A 23,686-nucleotide genomic window follows, 5' to 3' on the forward strand; every position below is an offset into this window, starting at 1 on the left:
TAACGTGTGTGGGAGCCTGGAGTGTCCCTTTAATAATATAAACCCACCCAGTATAACTAACTGTAACCTAACCTACACAATGCACCCAACGTGTGTGGGAGCCTGGAGTGTCCCTTTAATAATAGAAACCCACCCAGTATAACTGTAACCTAACGTGTGGGAGCCTGGAGTGTCTCTTTAATAATATAAACCCACCCAGTATAACTAACTGTAACCTAACCTACTCAGTGCATCTAACGTGTGTGGGAGCCTGGAGTGTCCCTTTAATAATATAAACCCACCCAGTATAACTAACTGTAACCTAACCTACACAGTGCATCTAACGTGTGGGAGCCTGGAGTGTCATTTAAATAGTTAGAGCTCTGGTGTAGAAAACCAACAATTGAATTACAACTCTCAGAATCCCAAGTTATAACATTGTTCTGGTCCGTTCTCAATTTTTTAAAGTATCGTTTTTTTAATTTTGTGGTTTACTGGAATAGATACATGTATACATAGAAATCATATGACAGGAACGGATTTATACCTCTTTATTATTATCCACTAATATTTATTTTATTAAAGGATGCGGTTTAATTTGTACTATTTTAAACCATTTCATTTATTTATTTATTTAGACGGGATGTTCAATTTTTATTCCTGTTTACAATGAGATGCTATTTTTATCCATTTTTTTTGTTATTATGAGACGCTGAAATAAGTTAGCTTTTGTAACAAGCATGTGTTAGAATAAATATGGAGCCGACGTGACATTCAATTCTGTGCCAATACCTCGATAATCAGCCGTGGCGATACACAATACATTACTCGTCTCATACACAAAATGCATGTTAGAAAACTTTTCGGGGGCTACAGCCCAGACCAGAGTATGATGGCAGCTCCCACAGCAGCACATTTAACAGGACAGCAACGAGACACAGTATGGGGCTTTTTAACATTTCCTTTTCAATCTGTATTGTGTAAGTTTGCATGCCATCGAAAAACAAAGACAGCTTTCCGTAAACTTCAATTACAGAGAACCAGACATGGTCAAAACTCAGAGAGCGAACGTTCGCCAGCACTTTGATCTTTCCTCTCATCTGTAGGGATTTCACTATTTAGAAAAACGACAGCTTACAAAGGGCCCCCTCGCTCCCCCTGAAAATACACTAGCTCCCTTTAAAACACAGAATTTCTTTTATGCAGTCTGGAGCTGGAAAAAGAGATTTGTGTAGCGTGTTAGTGATGGAATTTTTTAATAACCTCGTCTCTCTTCTCTACTCTTCCCCCCCAATTATCGTGGTGAATAATTAACATAGTGAAGGAGATAACTAAATCCAGCATCTCCACTGAAAGATCTTTAGTTCAAAGCACATCCCTGTTTTTGTCCATTCCCCCTGGTGCCGCCACTAAAAACGTCCTTGTCAGTCAATCTCTGGGCAAACACATCAAAGCTTCCTGAGGAATAGGCCCCTAAGGGTCAGAGAAAATTCATGGCAGTGAGAACGGTATTACACATACACCCAGCGAGAGGAACACAAAGAAGACAGAGGCCGACAGAGCCAGAGATACACAAAGAATAAAGTAATGAAAAAAAAACTAAAGAGAAAAAAATAAATAGTGGATCACACAGTACTGAACAACTAGGCAGAGATTAAGCGACCGGTAGAGAAAGGGGCAGGAATCTGATGACAGTCCCTATCCGTCACCAAATATATGTTTGTTCCTGCAGACAAACACAGCTCTGATGTATTGGAGCAACATTTCAATCAAGTGTTGGAGAGAGGCGAGAGCTGGTTGGATGAGCTGCATTCCCTGTGTCCCAGGATGGGAGTTGATTAAAGTGCCACAGGTCTGTTTAGTTTGAAGTCTGGAGATCAATAAGAAAACGAGAACTTCAAAGGCCGAGCAGGAATGAATGGCAAAATCCAAAATGCAAACATTTAGAGAGACACATACAAGGATCTAAAAGGAGAGGCAAGCTTTGAAATGACGTTAAAAGGGCTGAGCGATGTCTTCACAGACACAGATCAAAAGCAGCAGACAGGAAGGAACCGCTGGCGAAACAAGGGTTAGGAACCAGAAGAGGGACACGGGCAGTCAGCCGCAAGAACTACGTTAGAATTACAGGGGCCCAGTGTGACCTTGACAAATGGAAAAATAAAATATAGAAAAGGTTTATTTTCATTATTAAAAACAAAAATCGCTATTGTTTGGCAATGGCATTCTGGGCCTAAGTTAAAGGACAGAGTCTAAAAACATTAAGATAAAACAAAAAGTCGCTGGAAAAATAAAAGCAAAGAAAAGCAATTGTCATGAAATTGGTTTTCATGCAGTTTCTAAAACTAGTTACGGTAACTATAAATATTGGATGGAATGTACCAGCAGGTTCCTCATAGATTAGGTGAATAGACTTGCCTTTTTTCTTTTGGCTTACATATATATACATGCGATCTGTTCCTGGGAAAACTGACTTTACATTTTGTGATTTAAGAAGCGTGCTGAGCATCTTTATAATATATATACACACATAACGAGTTGGACCCCCTTCTGCTGTCTGAGAAGGCCTGCCTCTCGGTTTTAATAAACGTATAACTCTTATACAGCACTGCAAAGTCTAGCATGACACAAGCAAAGCAATCTCTAAATTAGCAATGAACGTTGTGTGTAAAACACACCAAAAATGATTTAGAAAGAGCAATTTTGAATCGCGGATCTAAAAGTGGTACAGACGCAGCAGGAGCCACTGGAACAGTGACTGCTTTACCTTCAGACTATGGATCTACCAGCCCTGCACCTGTGCATTTTCACCCATAATAACCAACAGGGCCAGTGGTTTTTCCTATTTGTATACATTATCTAAAGATTAAGAACTTATTTTTAAAAATGGAAAATAATACCTTTATTATCCAATCATAGTGATATGAATGCAGGCATTCTCGCCCTTTCTATTCCAATACTATGACCATTTAGGCTACAATAACCCAGCTGAAACTAGATTTGTTTTGGAGAATTTTTCCAATCCGGCAATTTGTGTCTGAATTTAACGTTTCACTGCAATTAAACATGTAGTATATAAAGCCCGCAATGTGATGGTTGTAGCAGAAAGATTAGTAGGATACATTAGACGAGTTATGATGTAGGGTCTGAAGACAGTACTGAGATCATGTGGAAGTTACAGTTGTTTGCACCGGGCCCTTTCATCTGTCTTGTACGCTCACCTTTGGTTTTATTCGCTAAATTGGAAATGGTTTAAAAATACTGCAATTCTAGATCAAAAACAGGACATTTTCTCCTAATCAATTTTTCTTAATTTTTTTTTACAGCTCGGCAGCAACAGCAATTTACTTACAAATTCTGTAAAACTCCCAGTTTAATTAATTTGTCTGTTTTCTTCCTATACTCTCTGTGCAGCACCACAGAATATGTTGGCACTCTGTACGGAATTACAATAAAATTAAACAGGGAGTGAGACATGGGCGACAGCTACGGTGACATTCTGATTTGATTTTAGGTGGAGACCCTTTGGTTGTGGGGGAGAGTGGAAAGGCCACATATTATTTACTAACCGCAGAGACATTAAAGGCAGCCACGTCATGGAAGCTTTTGTAAGTGAGGGTTAGGAGTTTAAAATGCATTGTTGATGAGATGCAAATACAGTGAAAAATTACCCCTTGAATGTTGGTTACATCTGCCCTTTATAAAGCATTGTGCAATTTAAAAACTAAAATAAATAATTTCTTGTCCCTGTGCAAAATCAGAGGGTTAAAACGATTGAAGTACAGAAAAAATAATAAACAGGCGACTATATAAATACAAATTTTCCTGTTAGTGTACACATTGCCATGCCTCATCCTTCAGATCCAAGTGCCTCTCATCCCCCCACATATACAACTTTCATCAAGACAGGATGCGTCTTATTGCCCTCCGAGCCCTGGGGAAAGACCCCCCCCTCCTCCTCTGGTGACACTTTTATTGAGTGGTTTAAGGTTCAGTGGAAGCGCCTCTATTAGGAACAGCAGTCATGGAAACCCAGCCAAGAATAACAGGGCTGCCAGCAAGATGAAAGCATGAAGCAGGAGGCTCCGCTGCCGGAGCAGTACAGAGAAGAAAGACCACTTCACAAGCTGCCAAAAGCTCAGAGCCCCCCTCTCCTCCCAGGAACCTAGTCCAGGCTGAACACACAAGCAGGGGGCTCAGGTTACGACAAGGAAAGGAGGATGGGGAGACCCCCATACAGCTGTGTGGTACTGAAAACAAACTGGTTACAAAGTGAATGACCAATAGCACTTGTCTGCACTCTAAGGGAAGACCAAGCTTTAAGGGATGCAGTGACACTAGTGACTATCCAGGGATGTGGGAACCAGACAAATAGAAAATAGCATTTACCTGCCTCCAGGACAGTGATGGCTGGCAGAGCATCATGGGAAACTTAGCCATTACAGCTGGAGCACCAAAGATTAGCCAAAACTACTCCAGGAAAAGGGTGGACAAAAAGATGCTCTGATAATGCACTGATAATGCTTTGCCAATTTAACAGATAACTAAGCATCATGGGAGTAGTAGTTTTAGAACAGTGTGGGAGAGGGGTAGCTATGTTGTGTGTTCAACCACACTTTAGGACCATCCCCAAAAAGGAACTAAAAACAAATGGAATTTATTTCCACTTTGCAGGAGCTCTTTAACCCCTTAAGGACACATGACATGTGTGACATGTCATGATTCCCTTTTATTCCAGAAGTTTGGTCCTTAAGGGGTTAATTTAATCATTTTTATCGCCATTACCTGGAATAGGGTCTGAGACTCCTCTTTCAGCTCAGTCCGTGGCGGGGTAATAACTGAAAGACAAAATAAATATAAATAAATATCAGGGTATTGGTCCTGGAAAGCACAACGCAATAAAAATAAAGCATGCATTACACAGAAAAAGTCTGATTCAGGTTTGTAGACATTTCGTTTTCAATAGTCACCAAGCCTAAAGACCCTGGCATGACATACATAGGTAAAATGGCAGCTGCGACTCCTCCAAGTGACTACGGACAAATTCCTTCACTTGGCCAACTGTAAATCAAAGAGAGATACATGAGAGTCTGCTTTGCGTACCACATTTTGTCTGGGAAGGGGAGGAGGGGAGGTAATTTGAGGAGAACAAGGGGTAAAAATTAAATAAAAAACACAAAAATAAAACATACCAGTCTCAGTAATGTGAAAAAACCCCTGCAGGATATAGCGATCTGGGAAAAGAACTCGCAACACAACCTGCCAAATTGAGAGGGTTTTTAGTAGAATGCTGCATTTAAAGTCGGTTACAATTTATAGACGACAATGTTAATACACTGCTTAATCAATGGATTATCCACACTTCCTAATCTGGACTAGGGAATAGCTTTGGGGTTTTTAACCCAGTGGTTTTGGAGTGCATTAGGCCAATAGCAAGCAAGCACTCCACATTTCACTTGAGTGCCAGAGGTATGCAGCTAACAACAGTCCCCCGCTATAAATCCTTAATATCGAAAAGAAATTAAGAGAATAACCTCAACACCATACATCATTTTGTGTTGCTTATTCTGCAATCAAAGGGGATTTAGCAATGTTTCAACCCCGTGAGGTCTGACAAATAGGTCAAAACATTATTTTTGTAAATGGAATAAACATCACAAAATGATTCATGTTGTTGGACTACAGGCCGACAAATAATTCTGTGGGCTACAGTGTGCAACAGGGTGAGAGTGAAAAGAACACTATTTTAGAGGACAGTAATGACCTCCCATTGTGCCAGCCAGCAGATAAGGTCATGCATATTCTGTCTATCAACTAATTTGGTAGAAAATGTATAAATAAAGTTAACATATAAAGCTTTGAGCTGACACATCTAGGCCTTCAGCATAAAACTTCCAATATGGTGGGTTCCATGGCACACACCATGATAAGCATTGTGGGATATAGAAAGGGGCTCAAAGTTCGCTGCAGAGACTCCAATCACACCTTTAAATTATGTATTTTTGTAACTTGTATTTGTCAACATGCAGAACATAAAAATATAAAGATGTAAAACCGCAGAACCCAGCAAGGATTCCAAGGCGATAAAGTAGAGGCTCAGTTAAAAGCATCAGCCCATATATTTAAATAGTAAGAGGAAGCTAGAATAGAATACAGAGTACAGAAACAGGGCAGTCAAAATCAAATACAACAGACTATTTCCTCAATTTTCCGACACAATAAGCAACTATATAATCTCCATTTCTTGTTCATGTCACAAGGCTGTGGTCACCAGTGATCACTAAATCTTACATTCCAGGAATAGTTGTGGCCCACTTTCAATGAGCACTCTGCTGACAAGCGCAAGAGACAATACAGTGCCAAGGTGGCAACAGGCAGGTGCCACCATGAATCTGTGAGAAATTAAACTAGACGGACAAGTGCATCTTTTATCATGCATTTCATCTTGGAGCCTGTGGCGGAACCAACCTCGCCACTGGCCACTGGAGGAGCCTGGTCGCCCGCCTCCTGCCGCTGGACTATGGCGCCATGTTAAAAACCTTTTAGTTTCCCTGCAGAAAGGCTTATTCGGGCCTTTTCTCCTGCAAAGAAACTAATGCTGGTTAATTTGGGACTTTCATTATGTGAACAATGTTACCCCAGCTAGTTATGCCATGGAGCCCATTCGTATACCGAAAGACTGTATGAAAGACTTTGGCTCCATGGTGATTGAACTATGTGTATGTTATCGGAGTGCCATTCCACAATAATGTGCGCTCAGATCTAAGCTATCTGGGGATATGTTGAATGTATATTTTATGTGTAATATTTGCAACATTGTATATTTTTCTGTCTTTTTGGTAACATGTGCTTAATGGAGTTTGCCTCTGTCCTGGGAGATAATTGGATTACTTCCCAATTATCTCCAGGACAGAGGAGGGATTATAATGAATTGTGGGAGTATTTAAATGTGTAAGCTTGTGATTGATCAATGTCCACTATGTATCCCAGTTTCCCATCTGGTCCCCTAGGGGAGTGTCCACCATGGGGGAGACATGCATAAAAGCCGGGCAGGTAGCCCCAGTAAATCAGTTCTGCTTGATCCTCAAACGAAGTGTCGTCTCGTTCTTGGGGGGAAATTGGATTGTATGCTGTTACAGTGCGACTGCCAGGAGTGTAAGCTGGTCGTATGGTTTTTCCTGTTCGGCTGTTTAACAACATTCGTGTGTTTCCTGTTCGTGAGTTGGAGGATTCGTATGGTTCCAGTTCGGGAGTTGGAGAATTGGTGTGTTTGCAGTACGGGAGATTGGTGATTGCAATAGCTGCCTGTGCATCTGAAAGGTGAATATCGCCTAAACGTTTTTTAACCTCTTGTGTGCAAAATGGTCCGTTACAGAGCCTATACCAAATCCTGGTCTGGTTAGGAAAGTCCTACAATCACATACATCGACTTTGGCCTGTTCACTTGACTTCTCACAGCTGGATCGGCCATCCTAGAAACTGAAAAATATCCATTGCCTTCTCTTTTATTCAATATCTGTTATCAGAAACATCAGGGATTACCAATGTGGTAAGTTTTGCTCAATATGGAGTCATTTGATCATGCAACATTTAGATTCCCGTTGAATTGGTCTATTCAATGACACTGCATGGCGCAAAGATGTTAAAAACGCCTTCAAAGACCTGGTCACCTGTTTGACATCTGAAAAACATTTATCTGATACTATTTTCAAAGGCATTTGTGGTTTCCATAGATCAAGAGAAAGAAAATAAATAAAATGCAACAGGTATTGACCTAAAAATATCCTTACAACACATGGCAAAGAAATGGCAAATACATGAGACCAACACCAAAGCCAAGATGTCCAGACCTTCAAAAACTTTACAAGGCTCTTTTTTTTTTTACGGACCTCACATCTTTGAACGTTTTTGGATGTCATAAAGGATTAACTTTTTTGTAATATCCTTAAAGGGGGGGGAGAAAAAAAAAATAAAGAAGGTAGATAGCGGTCATCCTCTGGTAAAAGAATCTGGAAAAGCTTGAAATGCTTGAAAAGTTACAAAAGAAGCTTGTGTCCGTCAACAAAATATTGGTTTAAAAAAGGGTGGTCTTTTGAAAACCTAAATCACTTCTCCATTAGGACGGTTACTGTTAAATTATTTTATCCACTCTCGATCATCGCCAAGGAACAGGTTTCCCTCAAAATAGATTAATTCTTAATTAGATGGACTGAAAGCCTCTTCCACCATCTCCCGTGCTTCAACTAATGCCAACACTATAGACTGACATGGTCCAACCCCCTACACAGAATGTTAAGCTACAGAATATTTTGCCAATTCCATCCTTGCCAAGCCTTCAAAAAAATGGCCAACCTTTTCATGACAGCATTAACAGTCATTTCCATGTCCTCAAGCAATGCTTTAATTGCTCTAGGAATAAAACTATCTTAGCTAGCCGCCAAACACCTGTATATTGTGCCAACTGAAAAACCTCATTAAGTCAATTCTCTTTTCTTCAGTCTGTTGAGGTCATTGATGTTCTTTCAGTGACGCACAAAACCCATCCATTGACTACAAAACTTCAAAGTAAAACCGTAGAATTTTGGCGAAACTTTAAAAAGGTCACTTCCGTGAGCTTTAAGAGAGAACCAAACAAACAGTCTAATGAACGCTCTTTAAGATAATTGAGAAAGCAATAGTTACCTTGTGTAGTGCTGATGGAACTTAAATGAAGATAGGCGTAGTAGCTTTTGAAGACGGACTGGAATGGTGGAAGGCTCCCAGGGAATGAGAGGTAGCATCGACACCCAACGTGAACAGAAGAAAGGCAATAGTAAATTAACAGGCTTAGGGGACTGAAACTAAAAGGTCATCCATGAGGGGTTGAAGTGAAATTCCGGTTAGGTCTGGTCAGATGCCCATGAAATTATTTGTCAGATTCCCATTTTGAGCTGGAAGGCATTCCAAAGTCATATTTTGCTGTCCATCATAGAATTGGTTTTATACTAAAACAAATGGTATGGCCATGTACACAGTCAAAAGGTCTAATTGCCGTTTAGAATACTCAAATGGCCAGCACGCCCCTAGAGCCCAACCCAAAAGTGGACCTTATGGAGGACATGGGACAAGAATCTGTGTCACCAACAGATCTGGGGCAACAGATTACTATGACAATTCCTATAAAGTGTTTTCAGCACCTTGAGAAATCAAGGCCACAAAGTATTCAGGTTGTTTTTGGAGGCTAATGTTTAAAAAAAAAAAAAAGCCACTCTGAAAGCTTACGAATTTTCTTTTGTTGAAACAATAATTCAAAGAAGAAATCCCATGAGGAGGGTAGCAGCCAAAATATATGGCAAAAAAAAACCTCAAAGATGGGGCCGGACCACCATGCTGATAAGTCAGTCACATGTTTTTTGGGCTCCTGAAGTCTATGGCTTTATGAGTCGATTAATAACGGTTTCTATACATTTTTGAAGCTAGAAGTTGTGCCATATTGTGTAAAAGGCCGCTGGGGAAGCTGAATGGCCCAACTACAGAAACTCTGAAGCTCCGGTCAACTTTGAGATAACTTGAGGTTTGCAGCCTAGTCGAGCGAGGGGTGAGATGGACGGCTGCCTCCTTAACTTTCTACCACTTGCTGATCTCCGGCACTTTGGACCGGCGGAGGTTATCCCGGTCCCCACTGGAGTGGTATATCCAACTCCAAACGAAGGCTTCTATCTGCGGCATGGAGACAGCTGCAGTTCCCTCCGGGCAGAGCACCTAAACCAAAACCGGTCACTCACGTCAGAGGCCCACCTGGGCCGAGGGCCACCCGGGGATTAGCCCCACCACACAAGCAGAAGCCTGCCAACCGAAAGAAGCAATAGACCATCAAAGCCTTCTGCTGTTCCCCATTAAAGTGGGACTTGGATTCAGGGTGCTTCTGAGTCCATGCCTTAATAATAACGGCCTTATAAGGGCCTGGGATTGGAGGGGCGCCTTACCTCAGTGACTCTCCTGTAAGTGCCCTGACCTTACTGACCATGGGAGTTGGCTGACTTTCGCTGCTTCGTTGAGTGATGGCCTGCTGCCTTACCACTACATCCATGCAGATCTAGTAGACGCTTTCTTGCTGTATTTTGCTTTGACCTCTTTTATTTAAGTTTGGCGTGTTAGCTTGCTAATGTGCTTCGTTTCAGTGACCCTTCCTCAGTTTCATAGCTTGATTCTAACTTCAGAACATATTCAACACTCACTGTGTCTATGTCATCTCTTCCTACCTACTTACATCTGCCTTGTTTAATATTTAGATAGGAATATATCGCCTGACAAGAGTTAATTGTTTACTTTATTAAGCATCTGTGTGATCACAGCTCATGTCCTATAAGCAAAGATTATGCTCTTTTTTGTTTTTCATAGTGTGCCTACCAATGATGCCAGTTTATACAAACTTTTACTACCAATCACAATTAATCATTTTCTGGCAAGCATAGCATCATCATGTTCACTTATTAAAAAAAAAAAAAAAAAAAAAAAAAAAAGAAATGTGTAGTACAATCCTCCTGTCATGATATGGTTTGCATTGATATGCCTGTTACTGCTATCATGGCACTGCCGGCTTGTTTGTAATCTGTATAGCATAGAAAAAATAAAGAATAAATAATCATCACATATAAAGCAATTTCTTTTCAAATGGCATTAAAGTTAAAAAAGAAGAATTTAACCCCTTAAGGACACATGACATGTGTGACATGTCATGATTCCCTTTTATTCCAGAAGTTTGGTCCTTAAGGGGTTAAAGGGACACTATAGTCACCAGAACAACTACAGCCTTTTGAATTTGTTCAGGTGAGTAGAATCATTACCTTCAGGCTTTTTGCTGTAAACACTGTCTTTTCAGAGAAAATGCAGTGTTTACATTACAGCCTAGTGATAACTTCACTGGCCACTCTTCAGATAGCTGTTCGAGATCCTTCCTGGGTCATGGCTCCCTAAAATGCATCCAAACATTCAGTGTCTCCACCCTCTGCATGCAGACACTGAACTTTCCTCACAGAGATTCATTGATTCAATTCACCTCTATGAGGAGATGCTGATTGGCCAGGGCTCCGATTGAATCATGCTGGCTCTGCCCCTGATCTCCTCTTTGTCAGTCTCAGCCAATCCTATGGGGAAACAGTGATTGGATCAGGCTACCACGTCTGATGATATCAACAGACTGCTTGTTTTTTTTTTTAGGCAAACAGGATACCGATCTACAGCTTCTGGCTTGAGTACAGTAAGATTTTGCTATATTTATGGAGGCATGAGGGGCCCAGGGGGGCTAGATGGTGGTTTTAACACTATAGGGTCAGGAATACATGTTTGTGTTCTTGACCCTATAGTGATCCTGTAAGTACTGGTAGCAGACAGCATTTTAATAGATTTCACAGCTGTGCTGGGAGGCGGGACACATGCTGCACTTGTTTATGTTGTCACATCAACATTATAAAATAGATGAAGATGTAAAAATTCAAATTAAATGACAAAATTAATGATAAAATAGCGGACTTCAAAAAAAATTCAGCCTTGACTTAGTAATATTAGCCAGTCAGACAGATTTTAACATTCAAATGTAGTGCATAAACACTGGAGTGTTACACTGTTTAAAAACCTACTCCAAAGTGGACTCTCCACCACCTTTGTGAATGCTTTATCTAAACCTTGCATGAATAAAATAAAGTTACCACTGCATGTGTTCACTGTGAATTACATGTTCCACAGCAATAAATGGGAACTTGCTTTACTTATGCCAGCTATACTTTTAGTTATATGCCACAGTGCTCGCTACAATATCTATGACCAAAACCCCAAAGCTCCTTCCTTGCAAAGATTTCTCATTAAGCTGCTTTATGAAGTCCATGATTGGACAGCCACAGAAAGTATGGGCAGGGTTAGAAGGGGAAGGCTTGTGAAGGCTGCAGACAAGAGATCTGCAGCTTATGCAAACAGTATTCAGATATACCCTCAATGCAATTTAAAAAGCAAAATGAAAAGTATTTTCATTAGTGGTATATTTTGTTTTGGGAGTGGAGGGGGCAGAGCAGTGTCCTTTAATGTTTGAATACCAAACCAGGTCAGCCATTACCGAGTGCAGTGAAGTTTAACTGTGGCACACCATAATGTTTTAAATTACCGGGGGGGGGGGGGGGGGAATAAAACACATTATGGTGCCAAGGTTAGCTAGCTATCAATGATCTATAGCGTGAGATAGGTAACAGACCTTCCATATGTCTAGCTGATGAAGTAGGTTAAGAATGCTTGTATATTTATTTTATATTGAAGGTGTAAAGGATCCTGCTATCCGTGCAGCGCTGATCCTTGTAGCGTCTCCCGAAATCCAAGCTGAAAAGAGTGAAGTAGTGATTATAGCTCCCAATCCCCCAAACATGAGTCGAGACTTCATGAAGGGGTAAAACGAATGTGTTTATTGATGGCCAAAATCAGCCCTTTTATGATGGTCTCCCAGCAAGGGAACTCCCACATGGGACCTCGTGGAAGACTGTAACAAAATATGCAGAACCAATCAGTATACAGTACAATTCTTATACACACCCACAGGAAGAGTGTAACCCCTCCTCTGTATCCTGGAGATAATTAACTTACCCCTCCTCTCTATCCTGGAGATAATTAGCTTAAGTGGTTGCAGAGAACCTAATTATCTACCTCTGCAGCTGGTAGCGGAGCAGGGTGTACCTCAGCCGGGTTTTGCCAGTGGTAGTGCTGCAGGTTAGGCTGTGAGTGGATCAAGCTGAACAGATGTTGGTAGTCCTGCTCCCACTCCCTTCTGACCAGGAATGTTAGATCCGCTCTCACCCCCCTTTCGGGAGGCCAATCGTGTAGGTCTCCCTCCCCAGCAGAGGCTTTCGCAGCGCCAATCGCATTCGCAACCTCTGCTCCTCGCTGGGGAGACTCTCGCTCCGTTGTCGCTGCATGTCCTCCATGGCCTCGTGCCATACGCCTTTCCGGGCTGCATCCCTGTAATCCAGGTGCTCCTCCTCATGGAACGCTGTCCAGGAGGCTGATTCCATGCTGCTGTAGCCAGGGGCACTGTACGAATACTAGCGTTGCCCTAATTATAAATCCATGGTACCGGTGTCGCTAGGATGCTATTCACTACTTGATTCGGTTCTGTATATCCATTCGGGAGAAAATCCCGCCGCTTGCCACCAGTGTAAAGGATCCTGCTATCCGTGCAGCGCTGATCCTTGTAGCGTCTCCCGAAATCCAAGCTGAAAAGAGTGAAGTAGTGATTATAGCTCCCAATCCCCCAAACATGAGTCGAGACTTCATGAAGGGGTAAAACGAATGTGTTTATTGATGGCCAAAATCAGCCCTTTTATGATGGTAGCAAGGGAACTCTCACATGGGACCTTGTGGAAGACTGTAACAAAATATGCAGAACCAATCAGTATACAGTACAATTCTTATACACACCCACAGGAAGAGTGTAACCCCTCCTCTGTATCCTGGAGATAATTAACTTACCCCTCCTCTCTATCCTGGAGATAATTAGCTTAAGTGGTTGCAGAGAACCTAATTATCTCCGGGCAGAGAGAAACATGTGCTTTTTACCTTTTAACAAAACTGTATTAAAATCAATAACTCATGTTTCGCTGAACGAAGTCCCCATGTTCCACACCCCCCCAGATAGCTTGGATCTGAGCACATATTATAGGCGAATAGCGCTCAGATCCCACGAACACAGTTCTCAATAACGTCGAGTAAAGTTTAAGTTCACCAGCTGTAATGGAAGTTAAACTGCACGAACCCACATACGAGTGTAACAGGGAAAATGTACAATCCAAGCAAGTAAGGCGAATGATGTGATCCAGAGACAGAGGGCTCTGTCCCAAGTGCCTTAAGACCCCATGACTTAACGGGCCAGCATCCCAGGGTAAGAGGCTAGCAATCCGGCTCCTCCAAGAGATAGGGGGGCAGGGCATTTTGTCACATGCAGACCCAGTGACAAAAGGCATTTTGTCACAGAAGGGCTTACAAAAACAAGAAAGAAACTTTATTGGACCCACTGCCTAAACGTTGCATTTTACTTTGGCTATTTAAAGGGACACCATAAATGCTGCAGTCGTTTTTGTCCAAACCGTTTTCAAGCATGTGTCAATTCGGTAGTACCAAAGGAGTTAGTGGTATAAACCCCCAGTTATTATCAAAGCAGTTTTAGAAAAAACTGTAAGGACTCCATGCAGAAAGTCCACATTAACCACAATAATCTATAGTGGTTCATTTAATTTAGTAGATTGTGCCTCCAGATAGTTACCTTGTACAGATGTTTCAACTATTTTGTTGACACAATCTATTAAATTGTGCACACAAGATAACTATGTTGTGGGCAGCAGGGCTGGTGCTTCTGTTTGCACCCACCTCACTCCCTGTTGCCTCTACTTGCCACTGTCAAACGGAGCCCAGTTTTGAACACATTTGCATTAATGTTACTAGGCAACTGGATGCGGCAACCTGTAGTTTGGGATCTCCTGATCTTGTGGATTCAGCAGTTGCAAAACTATGCATGAAAGATTAGTTCATATGCCAGATCACTATGTCGGGTGTATCGGTTTCTACTGCTTTCAAGGAACAGCTGAAATTAGGAGAGGGAAAACACATTAATTATTCTCTCCCATGCGGTGGATAATATTGTAGCTTTCCTGGGCAGATTACTGAGCCCCAAAAGGTGGTTAGGAAGCCGAGCAGTGGGCTCCAACATGGCGGCAGAGTTGGCCGGCCCCTCCAGTGACTTAACTGGAGGAGCCGGCCGACTACGACACTATGTTGGAGTCCAGTCAGGGACTCAAGCATCCCGAGAAAGCAGGAAGTGAGGTAGGTTCTCAAACGCAATTATTGATCTCAACAAATCTCACTTCAGTGAATAATCCCCAGATAGCTTTGATTAGTCAGCCTAAAGTTCATCCTCTTGTATTACTTCTACACCTTTATCTGTAAAAAGATCTCCTACTGCCAGTCACACACAGTGGCTCCTTTCAAGAATATCTTACAAATACCTTTGATGACTGCCCAACTCTTTAACAGAGGAAGATGTGAAAGATAAGCCCAGGGCCATGTTTAGTTCTTGAAAAACAGGACCCTCTAGGCACAGAATCTGAAGCATCCTCACAATTACTTTACTCTTCAATCCACCCCTAAGCGAACAGTCACAACTGATCTTCAAACAGTATAATGCAGTTTCAGTTCTATAATACCCCAAAACACAGATTTTAGTTCTGGAGGTCTGTGCACATATAGAGAAATTCCCTTTTACTTATTATCATTTTTATAGCACCAACAAGTTTACAGTACTTTACAATTATACAATTAAGTTACATAACTAGTAAAATGACAAGCAAAAATGTTGACACGTTGTTGAGATGAGGAAAGTCCAGCACAGACAAACTTACATTCTAGGAGATCATCCCATACATTGAATGACTGAGAAAATTACAGCAACATATTTTAAGTAAATCACAGAGCAGAAGTAAGTAAGCCAGTTTCTGCTACACTACAACTCCCATGATGCTTTGCCAGCTTCTTAGCCTTCAAGCATCATGCGAGTTAGGGTGAGCCACCTTGATCTACCCTGCCACAGTGTTTTATTGGTCGCATGTGCTGGTTTTGCTTACCCACCTTCGGGTATCTCTCCAGCTTTTCTTTCATTTGTGACTCTCTCAGAGCTTTGGTCAGTAAAGGAGATTCCTCCAGTTTGTGCCTAATGAGACCAAAAAAAAAAAAAAAATATATATATATATTTTTATCTCTTCAATAAAATACACACATATATTTAGAAATATAGAAACATAGAATGTGACGGCAGATAAGAACCATTCGGCCCATCTAGTCTGCCCAATTTTCTAAATACTTTCATTAGTCCCTGGCCTTATCTAATAGTTAGGATAGCCTTATGCCTATCCCACGCATGCTTAAACTCCTTTACTGTGTTAACCTCTACCACTTTAGCTGGAAGGCTATTCCATGCATCCACTACCCTCTCAGTAAAGTAATACTTCTGAATATTATTTTTAAACCTTTGTCCCTCTAATTTAAGACTATGTCCTCTTGTTGTGGTAGTTTTTCTTCTTTTAAATATAGTCTCCTCCTTTACTGTGTTGATTCCATTTATGTATTTAAATGTTTCTATCATATCCCCCCTGTCTCCTCCAAGCTATACATGTTAAGATCCTTTAACCTTTCCTGGTAAGTTTTATCCTGCAATCCATGAACCAATTTAGTAGCCCTTCTCTGAACTCTCTCTAAGGTATCAATATCCTTCTGAAGATACGGTCTCCAGTACTGCGTACAATACTCCAAGTGAGGTCTCACCAGTGTTTTGTACAATGGCATGAGCACCTCCCTATTTCTACTGCTAATACCTCTCCCTATACAACCAAGGATTCTGCTAGCATTTCCTGCTGCTCTATTACATTGTCTGCCTACCTTTAAGTCATCAGAAATAATCACCCCTAAATCCCTTTCCTCAGATGTTGAGGTTAGGACTCTATCAAATATTCTGTACTCTGCCCTTGGGTTTTTACGTCCAAGATGCATTATCTTGCACTTATCCACATTAAATGTCAGTTGCCACAACTCTGATCATTTTTCTAGTTTACCTAAATCATTTGCCATTTGGCTTATCCCTCCTGGAACATCCACCCTGTTACATATCTTAGTATCATCAGCAAAAAGACATACATTACCATCAAGACCTTCTGCAATATCACTAATAAAAATATTAAAGAGAATGGGTCCAAGTACAGATCCCTGAGGTATGGTGAAAAGCCCAAGCTTCGAATATACTCCATTGACTACAACCCTCTGTTACCGGTCATTCAGCCACTGCCTCACCCATTCAACAATATTGGAATCCAAACTCAAAGATTGCAGTTTATTGATAAGCCTTCTATGTGCAACAGTGTCAAAAGCCTTACTGAAATCTAGGTAAGCAATGTCTACTGCACCACCCTGATCTATAATTTTAGTTACCCAATCAAAAAAATCAATAAGATTAGTTTGGCATGATCTCCCTGAAGTAAACCCATGTTGTCTCTGATCTTGAAATCCATGTGTGTTCAACAATCCTATCCTTTAACATGGTTTCCATCACTTTCCCCACTACTGAAGTAAGGCTAGTTGCCCGACTCCTCTCGTGAATGGGCACAACATTCGCCAACTTCCAATCTTCTGGGACTACTCCTGTTAACAATGATTGGTTAAATAAATCTGTTAATGGTTTTGCTAGTACACCACTAAGCTCTTTTAATAGCTTTGGGTGTATTCCATCAGGTCCCATTGACTTATTTGTCTTTACTTTTGACAGTTGAAATAGAACCTCTTCCTCTGTAAACTCACGTGTAATAAATGACTCATTTATCCTTTTTCTTAACTGAGGTCCCTTTCCTTCATTTTCATCTGTAAATACCGAACAAAAATATTAAAGGTCAGCTAGACCTTTATCCTCTTCTACATACCTTCCTTCTTTTGTTTTTAATCTAACTAATCCTTGTTTTACTTTTCTTTTCTCATTTATGTATCGAAAAAAAGTTTTGTCCCCCTTTTTTACTGACTGCCATTTTATCTTCTGTTTGTGATTTGGAAGCCCTTTTAACTTGCTTAGCCTCTTTCTGCCTAATCTTATAGATCATTCTGTCTTCCTCACTCTGTTTTTTTTTATAAATTACTAAATGCTAACTTTTTGTTTTTTACTATTTTGGCCACATCTGCGGAGTACCACAGTGGTTTCTTGAATTTTTTGCTTTTACTGACAAGCCTAATGCAATTTTCTGTTGCCTTAACTTTCTTTAGAAACTTGGTGGGAGCAATCTGATTCACAACCCAACTTAAATAAAATATGAGCATTCAAAGAAAGTGTGAATGTTAAAATTAGGCAACTTGAAAAGAGGATCTTTTACCTTTTGAAGTTACAAACACAATAGCAACAGAGCCCATAACAACTTTCTCACCTTTCACTTCTTAGTTCAGAAAATCTTCTTCTGACATCATCTACCGTGACCTCAAAAAAGTCATCTGTTGGCTCCTGAAATGTAAGATTAACGTTTTCCTCCAAATCCAAATGGCACACAATGGGTTCCCTGTCAATGTGCTAAAAAGTAACAAAATCACAGATTGTTACAAACATTTCAGAGGTACAGGAACATCATATGTTTAAAAGATTGGTCAACAATGTGTTCCATGCTACAGCCATAGGACTATGCATTTTGTATTCCTCGGACTCACCTGATCATCTCCATTCCGCACATCAGTCTTGGATTTCTTTGGCTTGGAGGGTCCTGGGCTGCGGAAAGGTTCTTGGCCTGTGGCATGTGGCATATCTGGCTCAGAAGGCAATGAGGATGGGGTGGCACCTCCAAGGCGCTGACCACCACCCTGGAATGGGATGAAGGGGGCAGCCTGAGTCTGAGGTTGGGATTGGGTTGAGTGAGAACAGGAGGGATATTGCCTGTCCCTCGTATTACCGGACTCCACATTCTGCTGTTCCTTACTGTCAAGGGAAGATCTGGAAACCTCTTCAAAGGAGGCCTCAGTGCTTTTTACAGTGGCTACAGTCTCCGCTATAGATATAGCATTTTTTAATTTGTCAGAGGGGCATTTATCCTCCTCATTCACTGCAAGTTTAACCATCTCCTTCTGAGTCGTCGTAGGACCCTCAATGACCTTTGGAAGAGTGGACTTCTCATGTGCCACATCCTTTTGTACATCGACGTCTACTGTGTTCACAGGCTTTTCATTTTTCCTCATTAGAAACCTTAAAAAGGAATCACAATGAATACCACACCATGGCTTGAAAATATGTCCATGAGTTTTTCCTGAAATAAGATTCAGGCCTCACCTGATAATGACACTGCCACCAGTAATTCCCAAGGACTGAAGGGTAGTTTGTCTTAAGGCTTGTTCTCCGACCACCTACAAAATGACACAGCATAAAAAAAGTTATGCAAGAAATAGACTGCACACATATAGTTTAGCACAGAAGAACAGGACCAGACTCCTGGGGCCTTTTAAAGGTTCTCGAGCAATGGAACACATCGTTCGTGATCGAGCGCTAGAGCAGTGCTTTTTTGATTCCATGCTGAATGGCTGCAGGATTTCAGGACGAGGACAGGAGAATTTTAGAATTGCTAGAAACATGCATGTGAAGTGATCCCATAATTCATTGCCAGATGTCAGAGTATAATCTATTCATAATAAAGCATAATGTGTGTGCTAATTTAATCACACTTCCCAAATATATAGGAACCGTCCAGATCATCCCAGTACCAATACCAATAGTCTATAGCAGGTGCAGACAATATCTAATGTAACCCTATGTTACCCCACTTGGACATAAATTGACACCCCAGTAAAGTGAAATAAGAGCCTTCTAGGGTAATTTACTGAATCATTACATTATGAATTGTCTTGAAATTTAAATGTTATTTCTAACTAATTTGAAGAAGTTTGTCCACTTCTGCAATATTAAAGGACCACTATTGTGCCAGGAAAACATACTCGCCAGGCTCTGGGGGGAGGAAGGGGTTAAACTTGCCTCTTTCTCCAGCGCCGGGCGGGTAGCTCTCTGCCTCCTCTGCTGAATGCGCGGCAAGAGCCGCGTGCGCATTCAGCCAGTCCATAGGAAAGCATTCATAATGCTTTCCTATGGACGCTGGCGTCTTCTCACTGATTTTCACAGTGAGAAGCACGCAAGCGCCTCTAGCGGCTGTCAATGAGACAGCCATTAGAGGCTGGATTAACCCCAATATAAACATAGCAGTTTCTCTGAAACTGCTAGGTTTATAGAAAAAAGGGTTAATCCTAGCTGGACCTGGAACCCAGACCACTTCATTAAGCTAAAGTGGTCTGGATGCCTATAGTGGTCCTTTAATATAACATTTTAAATCTGCTTTGAATTTTTGTGAATTATATTGCTTACTAAAGAGCAGTGTTACTTCCATCTTACCTCATCTCTCATATAAATACAGACAGGAAAGTGTCCTGTTGTCACAAGATCCAGATATGGCCTGGAGGGAAAAAACAAAACAAATAAAACACAAGAAATGTAGAGGTAAGAACATCTTCAGCTTGAAAACAAGAGTCTCCTGGTAACGGTGAAATTAGCGGTTCAGTATAAAGAGTAATTCTGATGTGTGAAAAAAGAAATAGTGGTTAAAGTACCACACAGGACCTTGCCCATTGGCTACGAGCACTCATGCAAGTAGAATCCAGTAATGGGATGGCGTCAGGCTGCAGTTGTTATGGTGCTTGGAATGTTACTTCAAAGCACAGGTGCTTATTCATTTGAAACTAAATTTTAGTGTGTTGAAAACTAAATTTATGCAAAATCAGAGGAATTTAAACAAATCTTTAACTCAACTATAGTTATAGTTTGGCAATTTCAATCTGAATTTTGCAGAGCTTAGTAAATACGCCCCTGAGTTGACAAATGGCTTGTAAATGTTAGGCCAATGTATCTCACTTAAAAAGGTGGACAATCTCCTACACAACCAGGATTTGATTTTCTAGCTATAATGTTATAGTAAATATACCCCTTAGTGTCTGTCCTCACCTGGACTCGGGAAACTGAGAGATGACATCCCAAAAAGTTTGGCTGCTGAGAAACTCGTGCTGTAATCGCACTCCCTCCTCTAATTGGAAAGCTATCCGCACTTTCTACATCAGAAATGGAAACGTGGTTAATTGGATATAAAACTGAATTTACAAGCACTTCATTAAAATAAACATTTAAAAAGTTCGTAACCTAGAATACAAGAACCGGAAGCAGAGTTACATAGCTCTCCTGACATTCACACGCAAAGTATACCTGACCTCATTCATGGTTACCTGCAGTAACAGGGTATCATTTCCCAGCCCATTCAAGGTGCAGAATATTCTTTGATATTGGACATTATTGACCTCATGGTTACCTGCAGTAACAGGGTATCATTTCCCAGACCAATTAAGGTGCAGAATATTCTTTAATATTGGGCATTAGGCAGATACATGCCCTTCTTTGTATTCAGGAAGAGAACAAGAAAAATTCTGAGACATGGCTGGCAATAGCAACCAGAAACATTCCTGAACCTTTTACCAATTTCTGAGGGCCCACCCCACTAAATGATATATAGAGGTGATCAGTATTGAGATGACGGTCTGACCTACGTGATGTAAAATGTGACTGCCCACACAAACAAGCTAGGTAGAAACTCTACAGATTAGAACTAACCAGGGTACTCACTGTCTACTACCCTTTCTAGATCACTGGAAGACCATTTCATATATCTACTACCCTTTCTATATCGCTAGGAGACTATTCCATGAATCTACTACCTTTTTATAGAACTATAAGACTATTCCATATATCTACTACCCTTTTCATATCACTGTAAGACTATTCCATATATCTACCACCCTTTCTATATCACTGGAAGACTATTCCATATATCTACCACCCTTTCTATATCACTGGAAGACTATTCCATATATCTACCACCCTTTCTATATCACTGGAAGACTGTTCCATATATCTACTACCCTTTCTATATCACTGGAAGACTATTCCATATATCTACTACTGCTTTCACTGGCAAACAATTTCTGGTATCTACTATGTGTTTTGTAGGGTAGATCATTGTATACTTTAATAGAAATCCATCAATATTAATGGAGCCAGTTCACTTAAATAGATTTAAGATTTAAGTTCTGATCAGAACACTGCTTCTCATACATGACAGGCAGAGGTCCCACTCGACATGTGTTGCACGATTCTAACACCAGTTTGGTACTCTACGGACAACACCAGGGCTTTGAGGTCACCCTATTTAACATCGTAGACATTCTTTTTTTTTTTATTTAAAGTGTTTTATTGTTTTCAGTTTAATATAACAGTGTTACATACATGGGTGTCAATATCGGAAGCATAAAAAATTGGTACAGATACAACCAGTAATGTACAGCAAAACAATGAGGTACGTTCAAAAATAGGTTACCATGGGGGGCGGGGCCGGCCGCCGTGCTGAACGGACGCACAGAGGGAGAGCTCCTGAAACTTTGCTAACTTTAAGCTCCTAAAAGCCCGCAAAATTACCACCCGACAACCGACAGTTGAGCACCGGTGCAAGAAGCAGCCCTGGTCCCGAGGAGAGGCTTGCCGCGAGGTTCTAGTCCCTCGGTGGGGTGATCCATGTCCCGTAAGATGGGGATCGCTCGGGCGGTGAGTGGGGTGGACGGCCGCTGCCCAGCTATCCTGCCCACCAGCGGTACCGCGGAACCGGGAAGTTAGGGGGTCCGGCCCTGTGTCCCCCCCCCCCCCCCCCCCCCGGGCCGGTGGGGGTGATCCCGGCCCCCACCCTATGCTCCGTCGAGCACCCGCTCCCAAAATGGCGGAGACCGCATGGCAAACAACCCTGGCGAGAAAGCAACCGGACGTACCTTCCTCTCCTGATGCTGCACTCTGCATGAAACGTCTCCATTGATTTAATGCCAAAGGCTCGCACACGAGGGAAGGGCAGCACCAACCCCCGCAGTGCCAGAGGGAAATGACCCTGAAACGGGACAGTGCTACCAGGCCCTGGTATACCCTACCATGCCGCTCCACCTCCTATAGGAGGGTAGAAACGACAAGCCTTACACCCTAAAGTCAACTACTAATTACATTCCCACAACGGGGCTGGCAAGCACCCGACATGGGCACACACTCCCTCCGGCGGACAGAGTCCACCAATGGCGCCGAAAGAGACGAGGCCAAGTAAGAGGCCGCAACCCAGCGCGCAAGATCCAGTTACAAGCGGTATCCCACCGCATCAGAGACCCTGCAATACTCAGCCTGCCACCTAGGCAAGAGCCAAAGACCCTCCGGAATAGACACTCTACCCCACGGTGGGACCAGGCGTTGCCAAGGGAGCCAAGACAGCACAGACCGCACAGCACTCCCCACCACCACCCAGAAGCGGGTCCCCGAGATCAGCAGGACAACCACACCAGCATACTGACACCTAGAGACTGTCCTAGAGCACAGAGCCGTGGCATCGGCTGAAGTCACCATATTACACAAGGTGTGGCACCCGCAATATTTAGGACATATCTTTAGGACATATCAGGTGCTGCACTCCTGGATCAGAGCTGGACGCTCCAACCTTACCTGCACCCCCCGCACGCAGCACACCACGCCAGAGATGGGGTCTAAGCACCATGTCATCTCCGACACCCCGGACACTCTACGCAGCTGCCTTGGACGCTCACTGTCACATAACCTGTCGGTAGCCACCAGGGATGTAAATATGTTAGTTACTGCACTAGCGAGTCTGATAGCATTCCCACTGTTATCTTGCCAAGCATAGTCATAAATGCAACTAGTTTAGCAATCTATAGCCAGAAGCAACTTGCCTAGATTAACTAATGACATAAGTATAGACACAAGAGCCTGGACTGGGCCAGACAAGCCTCATTCTAAACCTGTGTGCCTAGCTTTACTCACTCTTACGCCCCTAGGGAGCACTGCATGATTCGCGATTAAGGGTGGACACCTCAACGAGAACCATTATAATAGACGGCATTAATCAGTTTGAACTTAGTTTGTTTTATAACTTTGATGCAACTGTCCATAATCAATCTCGTGTGTGACTAGGCTTGAAATATCATTATCATAACCTATAGTTCAGCATATGTTCTCTAGCATGTTAATAATTTAACGGCACAGTGCATAATCTGT

General features: G+C 41.9%; 1 protein-coding gene across 1 annotated transcript in view; it reads right to left on the bottom strand.

The window, feature by feature from the left end:
- The window catches only part of ASPSCR1 (ASPSCR1 tether for SLC2A4, UBX domain containing), a 41,399-nt gene that overhangs the window by 3,867 nt on the left and 13,846 nt on the right, over window positions 1–23,686 (bottom strand). The window contains exons 4-12 of the mRNA XM_063456204.1: window positions 20,546–20,649; window positions 19,940–20,000; window positions 18,833–18,906; window positions 18,220–18,748; window positions 17,946–18,085; window positions 15,616–15,697; window positions 5,172–5,238; window positions 4,978–5,040; window positions 4,765–4,817 (exon numbers count right to left, since the gene is read on the bottom strand). Coding sequence (XP_063312274.1) covers window positions 4,765–4,817; window positions 4,978–5,040; window positions 5,172–5,238; window positions 15,616–15,697; window positions 17,946–18,085; window positions 18,220–18,748; window positions 18,833–18,906; window positions 19,940–20,000; window positions 20,546–20,649 — 1,173 coding nt within the window. The remainder of the gene's footprint in view (window positions 1–4,764; window positions 4,818–4,977; window positions 5,041–5,171; window positions 5,239–15,615; window positions 15,698–17,945; window positions 18,086–18,219; window positions 18,749–18,832; window positions 18,907–19,939; window positions 20,001–20,545; window positions 20,650–23,686) is intronic.

The sequence above is a fragment of the Pelobates fuscus genome, chromosome 5 (genome assembly GCF_036172605.1).
Source record: "Pelobates fuscus isolate aPelFus1 chromosome 5, aPelFus1.pri, whole genome shotgun sequence".
Taxonomy (NCBI): Eukaryota; Metazoa; Chordata; class Amphibia; order Anura; family Pelobatidae; genus Pelobates; species Pelobates fuscus.